The sequence below is a fragment of the Myodes glareolus genome, chromosome 22, assembly GCF_982192425.1.
Source record: "Myodes glareolus chromosome 22, mMyoGla1.1, whole genome shotgun sequence".
Taxonomy (NCBI): domain Eukaryota; kingdom Metazoa; phylum Chordata; class Mammalia; order Rodentia; family Cricetidae; genus Myodes; species Myodes glareolus.
In genome coordinates this window covers 51,055,508-51,068,993 of record NC_142047.1, presented here as the reverse complement: position 1 = coordinate 51,068,993, position 13,486 = coordinate 51,055,508, and the positions used below count along the sequence as shown (strand labels likewise).

The window sequence follows — 13,486 nt, the reverse complement described above, 5'->3', positions numbered from 1 at the left end:
CGCGCCCTGCGCCCCGCTCTCAGCGCAGGCTCCCTAGGCTCTGGGCTCGAGGGAGGAGCCAGGCGGACAAGGGGCGGAGCCTGCCCGGGGCGCCTCTAGCGCGCGCTTTGCTCGACGGACTCCGGCGAACATGCGCAGTTGTCCTCCCGTGCTCCGAGAGTTGACTCCCAAGGCCCTTAATTCCCCTATCACGCCCGTGATTTTTGCTAAAGCGGTAAATTCTCCTGTGAGAAATCTGAGAAATGTACGTCCTTTCTGAGGGGGGAGTGAATAGACGCTAATGCTGCCAAATGACTACAAATCCCAGGGTAGGCTTGTGTGGCGCGATGCATTTTGGGGCAGGTAGTCTCCGTAGTTATGATTTGCCTGCTGGGATTTGTAGTTTATCCGGATTCTGGCAGCCGCGTCCCGTCCCTGCCCTTGAGGGCTGCTGGGACTTGTAGTGACAGCTGCTCAGTTAGACTGTGCGTCTCAAAACCGGTCCTACCTACTCGCGCTGCGGATCGGTCTCGGACGTTCCGGGCTCGTCTAGTGACATTGTCGCAAAAATGATCCTACTCCCGTGTGGGCAAGCTGGTGGCGCGGACATTGTCGCGGTGATAGAGACTGTATGTGACATGCTTATGTATACTTCTTGAATAGGAGCTTCTGCGGCATTGATGTGCACTTACTCCCAGAAATGCCACTACTGGCTGTCTCTGCACTTGGTTTCTCATTCTCGTTCCCCTCCGGGCTCGCTCCTTCCGCATGTTCGCAGTGAGCAACCCTCCAAACCAGGATCCGGGAGCTATTTTCACTTAGAAAGAAAAACTTGACCTTAAGTTTCCTGCTCCCTTCCCCTGGTGCCGATAATAAAGTCATGACTCAGTGACTCAGTGCAGCCACCAGTTGGGCGACCCTACTGAGTTAACACCCTTCTAGACCACTGCGCTCTGTCTGGGGGGCTGGTCCTGGGCTGCTTTGCCTCACAAGTGTCTTGAAGACCTCGACCAGGAACTGTGCTGTTAAAACGAAACTTATCATTTACAGAGACGAGAATGAAGTCCAAAGAGGCTGAGAAATTGCTGGAGGTGGCGGCTGGAGCCAGGAGGGCAGGCTTTGGGCGTCTTACCCTTTTAAGTTGCCCCGCAACCATGTAGAAAGGAAGTTGACGCCTTCCTGTCCCTGTGGGCCCTTTAAGAAAGGCTTCTCCAAGCAGCATGGCCAGGGCCATCAAATACACTGTCCGTATGTGGAAGCTTTCATACATGAGAGGGACCCTGTTGGTGCTGCTGGCAAACCTGTGGGCAGAGTCCAGGGTCTCACCCACTACACAGCATCCTGCCTCAGGAACTACATGTGGATCAGGTAGGGTCTATGCTGTGGAGATGGGTCCAGGGCATCTCCAGCCGCCTCCGCAATCGGAACATCCAGCCACAGCCCTGCCTCAGCCATTGTGGCTCCACTACTCCTTAAGCTCTTGAGCCTGCCCTCTTCTGTTCACTTATGTGAGAGTTCTGTGTCTGGGCTACAAGTCCCCAGAACAGGGTCAACACCACAGGGAACGGGGACTTCACCCTCAGCCATCCCTCACATCCTTCCTGGTGCTCTCAGGGATTCCATGTCAAGTTTAACTCTCTGGCAAGCTTGCCCAACTGTTTATCAGTGACCTGAGTGGCCTGTTCCCAGCCAAGGCCACTGGTCCCCAGTTGTCCACTCCTGACCTGGGACAGGCAAGAGTTGAAATTTAACCTCTAGGTTCAGAGGTTTCAATGAGTGCCTCAAAAAAACAGGGGTGCACCCCCACTCCACAGTAGCCCTGATCAAAACAAGGGCAGACGGTGGGGAACTGACACACTATGCTCAGAGCCACAAGGCTGGGGAGAGGCCCCCACAAGCCCTTAGCCATCCTCAGACACATGGGGCCTCTCTGTGCTGTGAGGCCACAGCTCTGGTGCTTCCGGCATTCCTGTGCAGAAAAACGCGGCAGCTGTGTCCGTAAGTAGACCATTAGGCTCTCCCAGTTGTGGGTTAATGTCAGCGCAGTCCTTAGGGTGGCTTTAAGAGGCAACACAGCCCAAAGCTGACTGGCTCCTGTCCTGATTTGTACAGTGTCTCTGGTATCTGGTGGGCCTGAGTGAGGCACTTCACTCTGGTTTGAGGTAAAAGAGAAGGAGAGGCACGCTCCAAGCCTCCAACCGGGCCTAAGGCACTTCCTGTAAAATGTGTGTCCTGACTCAACACTAGAGCTGCCTGGCCTAAAGACTTCGGGCTTCTGCATTTGGAAGGGCCAGGCCCCAAGTCCTAAGTGTAGTCAACAGGTGACTTTGAAGAGGTCACAGCTTTACTAAATGCCCTGCCTCCCTAAGCCTCAGTTTCCTTATCCACAGGACAGGCAAGATGGGTGCTGTCTCCAGCATCTGGCGAGAAGCCAGTGTGGAAAGCCTGGTGCACACGGGTTCTGCTGTTCATCCCAGGACACCCAGCACCACACAGTTCTGTCTGCAAGCCCCAAGGCAACCAAAGAAGCACCCAGGCCTCCAAGCCTGCCCCTGCCAAGCAGGAGCTCAGGCCTGGATGGATGACAAAGAGCCTGGGTGATGAACCCCATCCCCCAGTGACCCCAGCACAGTGTCCAGACTCTGGAGGCAGGAGCTACTCAGAGATGCAGGGAATAAGAAATCCAAGCGGCCCTCAATAAATCAGCCATTGTGACCCACGTGTCACACCCCCACCCAGGAGGATCTAGGGTGGAAACTCTGTCACCCCTTTCCTTTCCTGTCCTTTCAGGGTCACAGGTATTCCTTAAGGGTTCCCAGGTGTGTAATACTTTCTGAGACCCTGCTGGAGACAGAGAATCCAGCTCTGACCAGACTTCCTATAAAGCTAGCCACACTGGAGGGGTACACGCACTTAGATTGCCACACAACCTGTGCCTGGACCCTCTTTATAGTCTAGCACCTTCCAAGACCATGTGCAAGTAGGGAAGGATTACATACAGCCATGGAGCAAGGAGGGTGGGAATGGCTGCGATCTTAGGTAAGGGTCTGTCTCTTGACTCTCTTCCACTCCATCTGTGAGAAAATGTTAATGGGAACATATTCTAAGTTTCCTGGGGAAGATCACAACTGCTCTAATTCCAAGATGGCTGTAGTCATGTCACACCCAGAGGACCTTCCACAGCTGTCACGGAAGGGTAATAGGAGTATTTACCACTCCAAGTTGTTAAAGACAAAACAAGGCCATTGTTTCTGGTCAGCAAGCCCAGGTCCTGTTCTACCCAGATACATACTATGGGCAAAACAAAGTCATTGTTTCCGGTCAGCAAACCCAGGTCCTGTTCTACCCAGACACACACTGTGGGCAAGCAGCTTTTGTGGTGCTGGAAGCCTGGGCCCTGAGAGTCCAAAGCCTGGGGGTAAGACTGGCAAAGCCAGAGGCTCACAACTCCACCCTCTGAGAGCCGAGGGCCCACTGCCCTGGGTTTTATAAGCCAGAGTCTTCTGGCTCCAGGATCTCAGGCTCCAGGCTCATGGCTCTGAGCTTTAACCCCAGCACTGGGCAGGCAGCTGCTGCAGTCCTTGGCTCTAACAGCTGTGAGAAGCAGCAGGCAACTGTTGCTAGTGTTACTATTCCAGAATGTGCCTAGGGCGGAGGCGGGGATCTTCAACCTGGGGCAGAAGTTAGTGATACAGCTGTCGTGCCTACAGGGTCTGAAGCTTGGCCCTTAAGGTTTGCCAGCTCCCTGGAAGTCATCTGGTGACAGCGGCTGGCAGCTTCTCATCTTCCATCTTCATAAGGTCCAATGTCGCCACTGCTGTGCCCCCCACCCTGCCACTCTCTGGAACTCTTCAGCTGTCTTCTCAGTGCTTCTGTGTATGATTGTATGCGTGTGTCCACATCAATACTGCTGCCCCCAACAACTGCCTCTTCTGTCTCCTCTTCCTGTTACCTGCTCAGCCCAAAGACAAGGTCCTTGAGAGAAGCCTTCTCCACTCCACCCTACCCTACTCCACCCCTGAGACAAGGCTTCTCTGTGTAGCCCTAGCTGTCCTGACACTCACTCCATAGACCAGCCTGGTCTCTCACTCAGAGATCTGCCTGCCTCTGCTTTTCAAGTGATGGGATTAAAGGAATATGCCACCGTGGCCCTGCCTGAGAAGTCTTTTTTTTTCAATTGGACCTGATGTTACAAAATGAGAGAACAGAGCAGAAAAAGGCCCCCCAGGTGACTTCGAAAAGGAACTAAGTAAATTAAGTTATATAGTCAGAGGTGGGTGTGGCAAGGGTTTACACCAATCACAGGCCAACTCTGTATGCAAATGAAGGATTGGGTATGTACCAATCACAGGCCTTCTGCTGGGCCACCAAGCTACTTCCCCCTCTGGTCTGGGTGGGCATAGCTACAAGGGGCAACTGGAATTCACTGAGGCTGGTTCTATAATCTGCAGTGCTGGGGAAGCAAAGACAAGCAGATCCTTGGGGCTCAATGATGAGGTAACCTAGCTCACTCAGTGACTTCCAGATCAATAAGAGAATATGTCTAAAAAAAGAAAAAGGAAAAAAAAAAAGATAGGAGACACCTGAGAAATGACATCCAAGTTGTCTTCCATTCTCCACAATCATCCAGGCATGTGAGTCCCCCTCCACAAAGGTTTTATGACCCAGGAGAACTAATTATCAACCATTGTCATCCCCTGGCTGTGTGTTCCTGGAAGTTTTTTGGTTAAATTTGGTTTGGTTGAGACAGGGTCTCGTCATTACGTATTGTGAAACGCTCAGGCTGGCCTGAAACTTTCTGTGTAGACCTCGCTGCCTTTAAATTTGGAGATCCATCTGTCTGTCTCCTGCGGGCTGGGGTTAAAGGTACTTGGGCTTGAACCTTTCAATAGGTTTTTCATACTCACAAGTTGGTGGGTCTTCCAGGGTTTGGTTCATCCAGGTGGGGTTGGGCCATATCCCAGCAGACAGGTGAGCTGCATCTGTTCAAGGCATTTCTTACACACCCCAACTCCCTCATCCCTCCCCACCCTGCCAGCAGCCACCTACGATGTAGTTTTCTCATGGAGAGCCCAATCATGCAAACATAAAGCCCCTGCTCAGTCAGAAGAGGCAGAGGCAAGTAGATCTCTGTGAACTCGAGGCCAGTCTGGTCTGCATAGTGAGTTCAAGGATAGCCCAGGCTATGTAGAAAGATCCTGTATCAAAACAAAGCAAAATATAAATAAATTAAATTAAAAAAATAATGTCCCTGCTTACATCATAGCCACTGATGTCCCAAGTGGAAGCGAGTTCCCAGAAGTCACACCCAGTGACAGTTGGGTAGGGAGGGTAGTTGCCCCGGGAGGGTGGAAGGGAAGGAGGAGTAGGTAGGTGTCTGTTGTTTGATCAGCAAGTCTGGTGAAGGGAAACTCATGAAGCAGGGGGTCCTGTTGGGGCTTCGCTCTTGGCGCTAGGTTGGTTCCCGGGGCAGAGGCTGTGGCTGGATTGTCAGCTCAGACCACCTGCACCCGGGCCACATTTGCACTGCACGGCTTTGTTAAATGACTGAAAAGAGAAACTCTGTTTCATTTGCATTACTTCCCATCTGAAACCAAACCAACTTACTCTGATGGCGATGATATATTTCTTTGTTGAGACAAAAGTCTCCCCATGTTGTGGCTTTGTCTTTGGCACAATGGCTGCACCTTAATCTACTGCTGTTTCAGCCAGCGATGGTGACTCCGCTGTTAGGGCCTCATTCTCTAGCAGCAGCCTGGCGTCAGGTCGTAGTCTGGTGGGAATTCTGTTCCTGCAGGTACTGGCGCTGTTGCTGTCACTAAAGGTAGCATTAACTAAATCTTTATGTTCTATTTATAAATAAAATTCAAGACTCAAAGACTGGGCTGAAAACCTGCTAATTTAAAGAGGTTGGGGAGCAACTAGCTAACCTTCTCTCCTGGCTGGTGTCTCCCAAAAAGCATGTCCTTCTGCTCTGCCAAAATAAATAAATAAATAAATAAATAAGCAAGCAAGCCACTCCAAATCCCTCCCCACTACTTCCGGTGTGTCTCATCTCTTCCAGGTGCCCTCTGAGACTCAGTAATTACTTTCTGTCAACTAGTTGCTAACTTAGCTTCCTGACCCAAGGTTAATTTTATTTAATTAATGTAAATGCTAACTCGTGGTTCATAGTGTAATCGAATATCCCCCAACACTATGTAGACCAGGCCAGCCTCAAACTCACAAAGATCTACCTGCCTCTGCCTCCAAGGGTTGGAATTAAGGTGAGATCCAGCAGGCCGGAGCATGAGGCCAACTTTACCTAGGCGAGCCTTATCTTGCTCTGAGAGGTGGTCGCATGAGGCCAATATGAGTAAGTATTTGAGACTTATTTCATATTCAGGTGGCATCGACACTTTGGATGCACCAATCAGCAGCTTCCCCTCACATCGCAGCAGATGCTCCGCTCAATACAGATGTTTCCCTTTTGGTGATCTCATTTACACAGCTCAGCTAACGGATCTGAAAATATCCACACTTCTCACACCTTGAGTTTCTGAGTCAGGGAAGCCTGAGATGCCAGACTGGAAAAGAGCTCTGCTAGGGCCTTTGGACATGCCTGCATTTGGTTTCAATTGAGCCTTCTGCAGCTGTGTTAAACACCCGTTGCCCAGTGGGAAAATCAAAGGCATGGTTTGTGACGTGTAAACTCTTGAGTCTCTCTTACCCCAGATGTGGTCGAGGTCCCTGCTGTTCCAAGGCCCTCTTAATAGAGCACAGGTATTCCAGGCTTGGGGACCCAGCTGGCCTCGAACTCCCAGAGATCCCCTTGCCTCTGCCTCCTGAGTGCTGGAATAAAAACCATGGGTCCCCATGGTTCCCTACTGGGTCTTTTTCTCAAAGCTGGGTCCCTGTTTCTTCATGCCTTCCCTACTGACCCCTCAGTGAAGGTATCCTCTCTGTCTCCAGCGCAACCCCTCTGGACTGGTCCTGTCTCCTCACTGGGAGGCACCCGGCAGTCTCCCATCAACATTCAATGGAGGGACAGTGTGTATGACCCACAGTTGACACCGCTCAGGGTCTCCTATGATGCGACATCCTGCAGGTACCTCTGGAACACCGGTTACTTCTTCCAAGTGGAGTTTGACGATTCCTCTGAGGAGTCAGGTGAGCTTGGGTGGGGGTTCAGGAGCTGGGATCCTTTGAATCTGAAATGTTCCCCTAGGCAGGAGCACCTGAGTACCTTGTCCCCCACTGATGCCTCTGTTCATTGAGGTATAGAACCATTGGGAGATGGGGCCTTTCTGGAGGAAGTGGGTCACCAGGGCAAGTGTTGGGGTCATACATTATCCCTGGATCCTTCCCTTTCCTCCCCTTATATGTGTGTGTGTGTGTGTGTGTGTATGTGTGTATGTGTGTGTGTGTGTGCAGGTGTGCAGTTGTACATGCATTTGCATACAGAGGTCAGAACAGAGGTCAGAGGTCAACCCCAGGTGTCATCCTCAGGATGCCTTCCACTGTTGTATGAGAGTGTGAGCTGCATCCCGCCGCCTGGCTAGTTTATGCCTGAAATAATCATACGGAAACTGTACTAAATTACTGCCTGGCCCATCATCTCTAGCCTCTTATTGGCTAGAGATAACTCTCACATCTTGTTTTAACCCATATCTGTTAATCTGTGTGTTACCACGAGGTTGTGGCTTACCAGGAAAGATTTAGCATGTCTGACTCTGGCGACTCCATGGCGGCTCTCTCCGCCTGCCTTCTTTCTCCCAGCATTTTTTTTTTGAGAAAGTAGCCTTCTTTTTTTAAATTTATTTATTTATTTATTATGTATGCGATATTCTGTCTGCGTGTATGCCTGCAGGCCAGAAGAGGGCACCAGACCCCATTACAGATGGTTGTGAGCCACCATGTGGTTGCTGGGAATTGAACTCAGGACCTTTGGAAGAGCAGGCAATGCTCTTAACCTCTGAGCCATCTCTCCAGCCCCTCTCCCAGCATTTTGTTTTGTCTACTCTGCCCACCTAAAGAAGACCAAGGCAGCTTCTTTATTCAACCAATGAAATCAGCACAAATACAGAAGGACCTCCTACACATTCCACCTTGATTTTTGAGACACAGGATCTCTCTCTGGCCTGAGACTCACCCAATAGCCTAGGTGGGCTGGCCAGCGAGCCCCAGCTCTGCCTGTCACCTCTCTAGCACTGGGGTCACATACACAAGCACTGTGACTTGCTGTTTATGTGGCTTCTGGGGATTAGGTCCCCATGCTTGTGTAACTGAGTCATCTCCCCAGCCCCTGGCTCCTTTCTCCAGTTTCTGCTCCTACCAACACGGAGCTGCTCTGCCCTCCTTCCCCAACACAATGGACACAATTTCCCCTCTGGAAACCGAGAGGCAGCATAAACCTGGAGCAAATCTTAAGTTGCTTCTGGGAGGGACTGGGCCTCAGGAATCTACAAGTAACTAACACAGCGGCCATTCTTCTCCTCCATGACGTCACAGACTCAGCAAAGAAGGGGAACCTGGGCGGGGCTGGGAGGCGGTGCTCACCTAAGGGGGGGAAAGCATGTCACCAGCAGTCACCTGAGTCTTGATGTCTCAGGAGGATGAAACCAGAGACAGAGTAGGGTCCCTTCCCGTGCCAGGCAAAGGAAAAAGCAAACTAGCTAAGGCTGGTGAGGGCCGGGAACTGGCCTTCTGGGGCTGGCAGGGGCATAAGAGTCACACTCTGTAGACTTACAGCTCTCCTTGGTGTGGCCATTGCACGTTGCACCTTCAAGTTCCAGGGAGCAGCTTCTCTAATGGTGGAGTCGGGAGAGCATTCCCAGTCACTCTGTGGGCCAGTCCTGGCACTACTGCTGCCACTGTTCCTGTCCCTCTCAGTCTCAGACCCCTGATTTCACCCCACCCCCACACACTCCCACCCCTCTTTAAGACGAAGGTCTGCAGTGGCTGAGACCAGCCTCACCTCTTGACTTTGACCTCTTGACCTTCCTGCTTCCACCTCCCCAGTGCTAGAGTTCTGGGCCTTTTGGTCTCTTTCCCAGTGAGCTGTTTGTTGTGTTCGTTCAAACTTCTTTTGGTTGCGCACTGCCTTAAGCAAAGAAGAGAGCACTTAGAAGGCTCCAATTCAGAGAAGTCCCACAGGGTCCAGAGTGACAAATGACTCCCTGGGTGAACTTCCTAGAGGTAACAAAATGAACGGCCTCAGTTCAGCGCCAGCTCCCCCCACCGAACGGCTGGAGAAGAGGGCTATGTCAAATTCTGGCCACTGCCCAGTGTCCCACTGCTGGTCACCAAGCAGGGGTGACTCCCACCGGTATGTTGCCAATGTGAGGGTGACCCTGACCTAATGTGCACAAGTGAAGGGAACATGGCCCCCCACCGGACCTCAGGGCATGGCTCTCGGAAGAGGGAAGGAGTCTAGAAAGCCAGCTGCTGAGAATCCTCACTCTCTTACCCCAGTTGACCTTAGCTCTTTCATAACTTGATTGCTCCAAGCCCCGTGACCCTTCCACTTTGACCTCAGCCTGACCCCACCCCTGGCATCACCACCTTCCCCATCTGGATCGAAGGGGTGCTCCCTACCCTGCCGCAGACGGCAAGAATCATCTGAGTGTCTCGCATCACGTAGACCAGCAGCACATCCTTGGCTCGCATCCCCCAGGCCAGTCTGCCCTTACTGTGTCCCCGCTGTGGCTTCCCTGGCTGGGCTCAAGTTCCCACGTTCCTCATTCTCTTGTCTTCTTCATTTGCCTCCATTGGAAATCAGGAAGAGAGGGTGGGAAACACCAGGAAGGGGGTAAGGGGGGCGCCGGGAGGGGATGACACCACCAGAAAGTTTCCAGTCAGAATCAGGAAATGACTCTTCCATTTAAAACAAAACAAAACAAAAAAAGAGAAAACGAACAAAAACTGAGCAGAAAAGAAGGAAAGACAGAGGCCTCTCCTGAGAAGATAGTTAAGTTAGGGGTATGGGGGCGGGCACGTGGTATGGAAGCCATTTTATGTAAAGTGTGATTCTCTGGGTCTAGTTTTGTGGTCAGTGCTAGCAACTGCGATCACATACCCGCAGGGGGCACAGAGCAGTTGCCCAGGGAGCCAAAGAAGGCACCAGGAACTGTTCCCGGAGGTAAGGGATGTGGTCCCTTATAGGTTGTCATTGCCACGGCGATGAATCACAGAAACAGATAGAGCCTGTGAATGGCTGAAGACCCCTGGACTAAAGGCCTTGCCAAGGGAGGCAACAGAGAGACTGTAGGGAGAAAAGGATGAAGACAGGGGGCGTGGGGGCAGGGTTGTCACACAGGACATAGCAACCAGGCCTTAATGCTCATTAAGCCGTACGTGAGCCAATGCCCCATGGAAGCTTCCCGTGGAGGGGAGCATGAGATGGTGTTTAGAGCAGCAAGCTGCGCCTTGGGGAGCAGGAAGGACAGAATATGCCCCCATCTACTTATCAATCGGGGGTGTGAGAGGCCAGCAACCCTCTGGTCAACCCTCTTCTGCTCCGGTACTGAAGCTGCACACTGGCTCCATGGAACTGGAAGGGCTTGAAAATGAGGGCACCTGGAATGCCGCCAAAGGATTAAGCATTCAGTACAGGACCTCTTCGCCCACTGCGGTTACAGCCAAGTGCTGGCTTCATGCCCTCTGCAAGGCTGTCCAACAGAGGGAACGCCAAGATGCAGGAAGCAGACACTAGCCCAGAGCTCAAGGGGGCTTCCTCTGACCGTAGAGAGCTTGATCACTAAAACCCATTCAAAAGTCAGTTCAAGCACCTGTGTAACAATGACACCCTGAATTGCTGATGTGAACTGAGGTCACTCTGTTACAGTCCTGGCCAGAAAGAAAACAACCGAGAGAGATGCTTCAGTTATCAGAATATGGAAACATGGACCTGGAAGAATTATATTTCCCCCTAGGAATTCACAGTGGAACGAAAAGCCTGAATCCTGGTGTCGGCCAGAGGACGACCTCACCTCCTGGGATGGTTCTGACAGCTGTGTGAGGTCCCATCTAGAGACTAAACTGAGACAGGGAAGGGTTGCTGTTGGGTGGGACCACACCGTGACTAGGTCTGCTTAGTTGTACATATCCTTTACCCTGAATTTAACCCCAAATCTCCTGTTAGGACCCTAGGGATGGACTTGAGGGTAGTTTTTGAACCTTTGTATTTCTTCCCCTTCCCAATGTGGCTACATTGAATGAAACCCCTTTCTCTGCTTTTCACTATTACCTGTCTCTTTAAAAAAGATATTGGGATGAGAGACTGAATCTAGCTTGTTGGGGCTGCCAGGATCCAAGCTGTGCCTGTAAAAATTTCCATAGCATCTCAATAGTCCGCCAAGGCTTCTGATCCCCTAAGTAAAAACTGATGGTTGTTGATCGAGGCTGTGTGTTGGTTTCCTGACTTCCCAGACTCAAATACTCACACAGAAGATATATTAGTTACAACACTGTTTGGCCTATTAGCTCGGGCTTCTTATTAACTAACTCTTACATCTTAAATTAACCCATTTCTATTAATCTGTGTATCACCACAAGGCTGTGGCTTACCAAATGAGTTCTTGCGTCCTCCTTCAGCAGTTACATGGCATCTCTTTGATTCCGCCTACTCTCTCTCTATATATCTGAGTTTGGATTTCCTACCTGCCTTTACTCTACTAAGCCATTGACTAAAACAGCTTTATTCATCAACCAGTAAAAGTAACACATACACAGAAGGACATCCCACATCAGATAGTCATCATTATAGTTGGTTTTTTTTTTTTTCTCCTTTAGGGGCCTGTCACCCAGCTTCCAAATAAATACATGGAGACTTACTTAGTCTTAGTCTTGCTTATGAATGCCCAGCCTTGGCTTGGGTTGTTCCTAGTTAGCTTTTCTTATCTTTTTTTTTTTTTTTTTTTTGTGAGACAGGGTTTCTCTGTGTAACAGACCTAACTGTCCTGGAACTAGCTCTTGTAGACCAGGCTGGCCTCAAACTCACAGAGATCTGCCTCCCGAGTGGATTAAAGGCATGCACTACCACCACCTGACTCTAGTTAGCTTTTCTGGCTTAAATTATCCCATTTCTCTTTAACTACATTTTGCCTCTAGGCTTTCAACCTTTCTTTATCCTGTCTATCTTTCTTTCCTTCTTCCTCTGCAGTTGACTGGGTAGCTGGCCCTGGCATCCTCATCTCTGCATCCTTTTCTCATCCCTCTCTTCCCTAGATTTCTTCTCCTATTATTCTCTCTGCCCACCAGCCCCACCTATTTCTCTCTCCTGCCTAACTATCGGCTGCTCAGCTCTTTACTCGACTGATCAGTTGTTTTAGCCAAGCAAAATAACACCAGGTTTACAGAGTTAACCAAATACAACATGAAAGAATGTTAACACATCTTTGCATCATTAGACAAATATTCCACAGCATAAACAAACGTAACACATCTTAAACTAATATTCCACTACATGTCACCAAAGCCAAGAAGCCCTAGACAGCTTTATTCTTGAGAGCCCAAGTCCGAGGGTGCTGCCTTTGGCCACCACAGCCACGTGTCTGGGAATTTGAAGTTACAGATTTCACTTCTGTCCACCAGGGGTCACCAGTTGCATATCAGAGAAAACTGTTAGACTAAACCAAAAGGAAGTATGAAGCACCCAGAAAAACCAAGGCTCCTACCTGAACAGGTGACCTGGAGTCAGGTCAGTAAGAACAGTAGCAAGAAATCCTTCCTTATCTCTGTGATCAGATTGGTGCTTAGCTCAATTGTCATCAGAGAGGCTTCATTCAGCAACTGATGGAAACAGATACAGAACCACAAACATTAGGTGGGGTTCCGGGAATCCTGAAGAAGAGGAGAAGAAAGGATTGTAGGTGCCAGAGAGGTCAAGGACATCACAAGAAAACTCACAGAATCAACTAACCTGGGCTCATAGGGCCTCAAAGAGACTGAACGGACAACCAGGGAGTCTGCATGGGACTGACCTAGGCCCTCTGCAGGTTACAGTTATTGTTGCTTTTTTTATTTGTTGCTTTTTCTTCTTTTTTAAAATTGATTTTATTGAGCTATATATTTTTCTCTGCTCCCCTCCTTTTCTCTCCCCTCCCCTTAAACCCTCTCCTAAGGTCCCCATGCTCCTAATTTACTCAGGAGATCTGGTCTTTTTCTACTTCCCATGTAGATTGGATCCATGTACATCTATCTTAGGGTCCTCCTTGTTGTCTAGGTTCTCTGGGATTGTGATTTGTAGGCTGGTTTTCTTTGCTTTATGTTTAAAAACCATTTATGAGTGAGTACATGTGATAATTGTCTTTCTGGGTCTGGGTTACCTCACTCAAAATGATGTTTTCTAGCTCTATCCATTTGCCTGCAAATTTCAAGATGTAGTTATTTTTTTCTGCTGTGTAGTACTCCATTGTGTAAATGTACCACATTTTCCTTAGCCATTCTTTGGTCGAGAGGCATTTGGGTTGTTTCCCGGTTCTGGCTATGACAAACTATGCTGCTATGAACATGGTTGAGCGCATGT

At 50.0% G+C, this 13,486-nt stretch overlaps 1 protein-coding gene and 1 long non-coding RNA gene across 5 annotated transcripts in view; one reads left to right on the top strand and one right to left on the bottom strand.

Moving 5' to 3' along the window:
- Positions 1-1,073: 1,073 nt before the first annotated feature.
- Ca5a (carbonic anhydrase 5A) overlaps positions 1,074-13,486 on the top strand; it is a 29,397-nt gene continuing 16,984 nt past the window's right edge. Inside the window, exons 1-2 of one of the 4 annotated variants that reach the window (XM_048437440.3) lie at positions 1,074-1,347; positions 6,931-7,128. In XM_048437440.3, the coding sequence (XP_048293397.3) occupies positions 1,200-1,347; positions 6,931-7,128 (346 nt within the window). In that variant the 5' untranslated portion in view covers positions 1,074-1,199. Of the gene's footprint in view, positions 1,348-1,722; positions 1,978-6,930; positions 7,129-13,486 lie in introns of those variants that run through there. The other 3 variants (XM_048437442.3, XM_048437441.3, XM_048437443.3) reach the window with 3 other exon arrangements.
- LOC146890194 (uncharacterized) lies at positions 7,816-13,437 on the bottom strand. The gene is made up of 3 exons (XR_014999075.2): positions 12,636-13,437; positions 8,936-9,057; positions 7,816-8,765 (listed from the first exon to the last, which is right to left on the bottom strand). It is a non-coding gene; the product is annotated as an uncharacterized LOC146890194 (long non-coding RNA).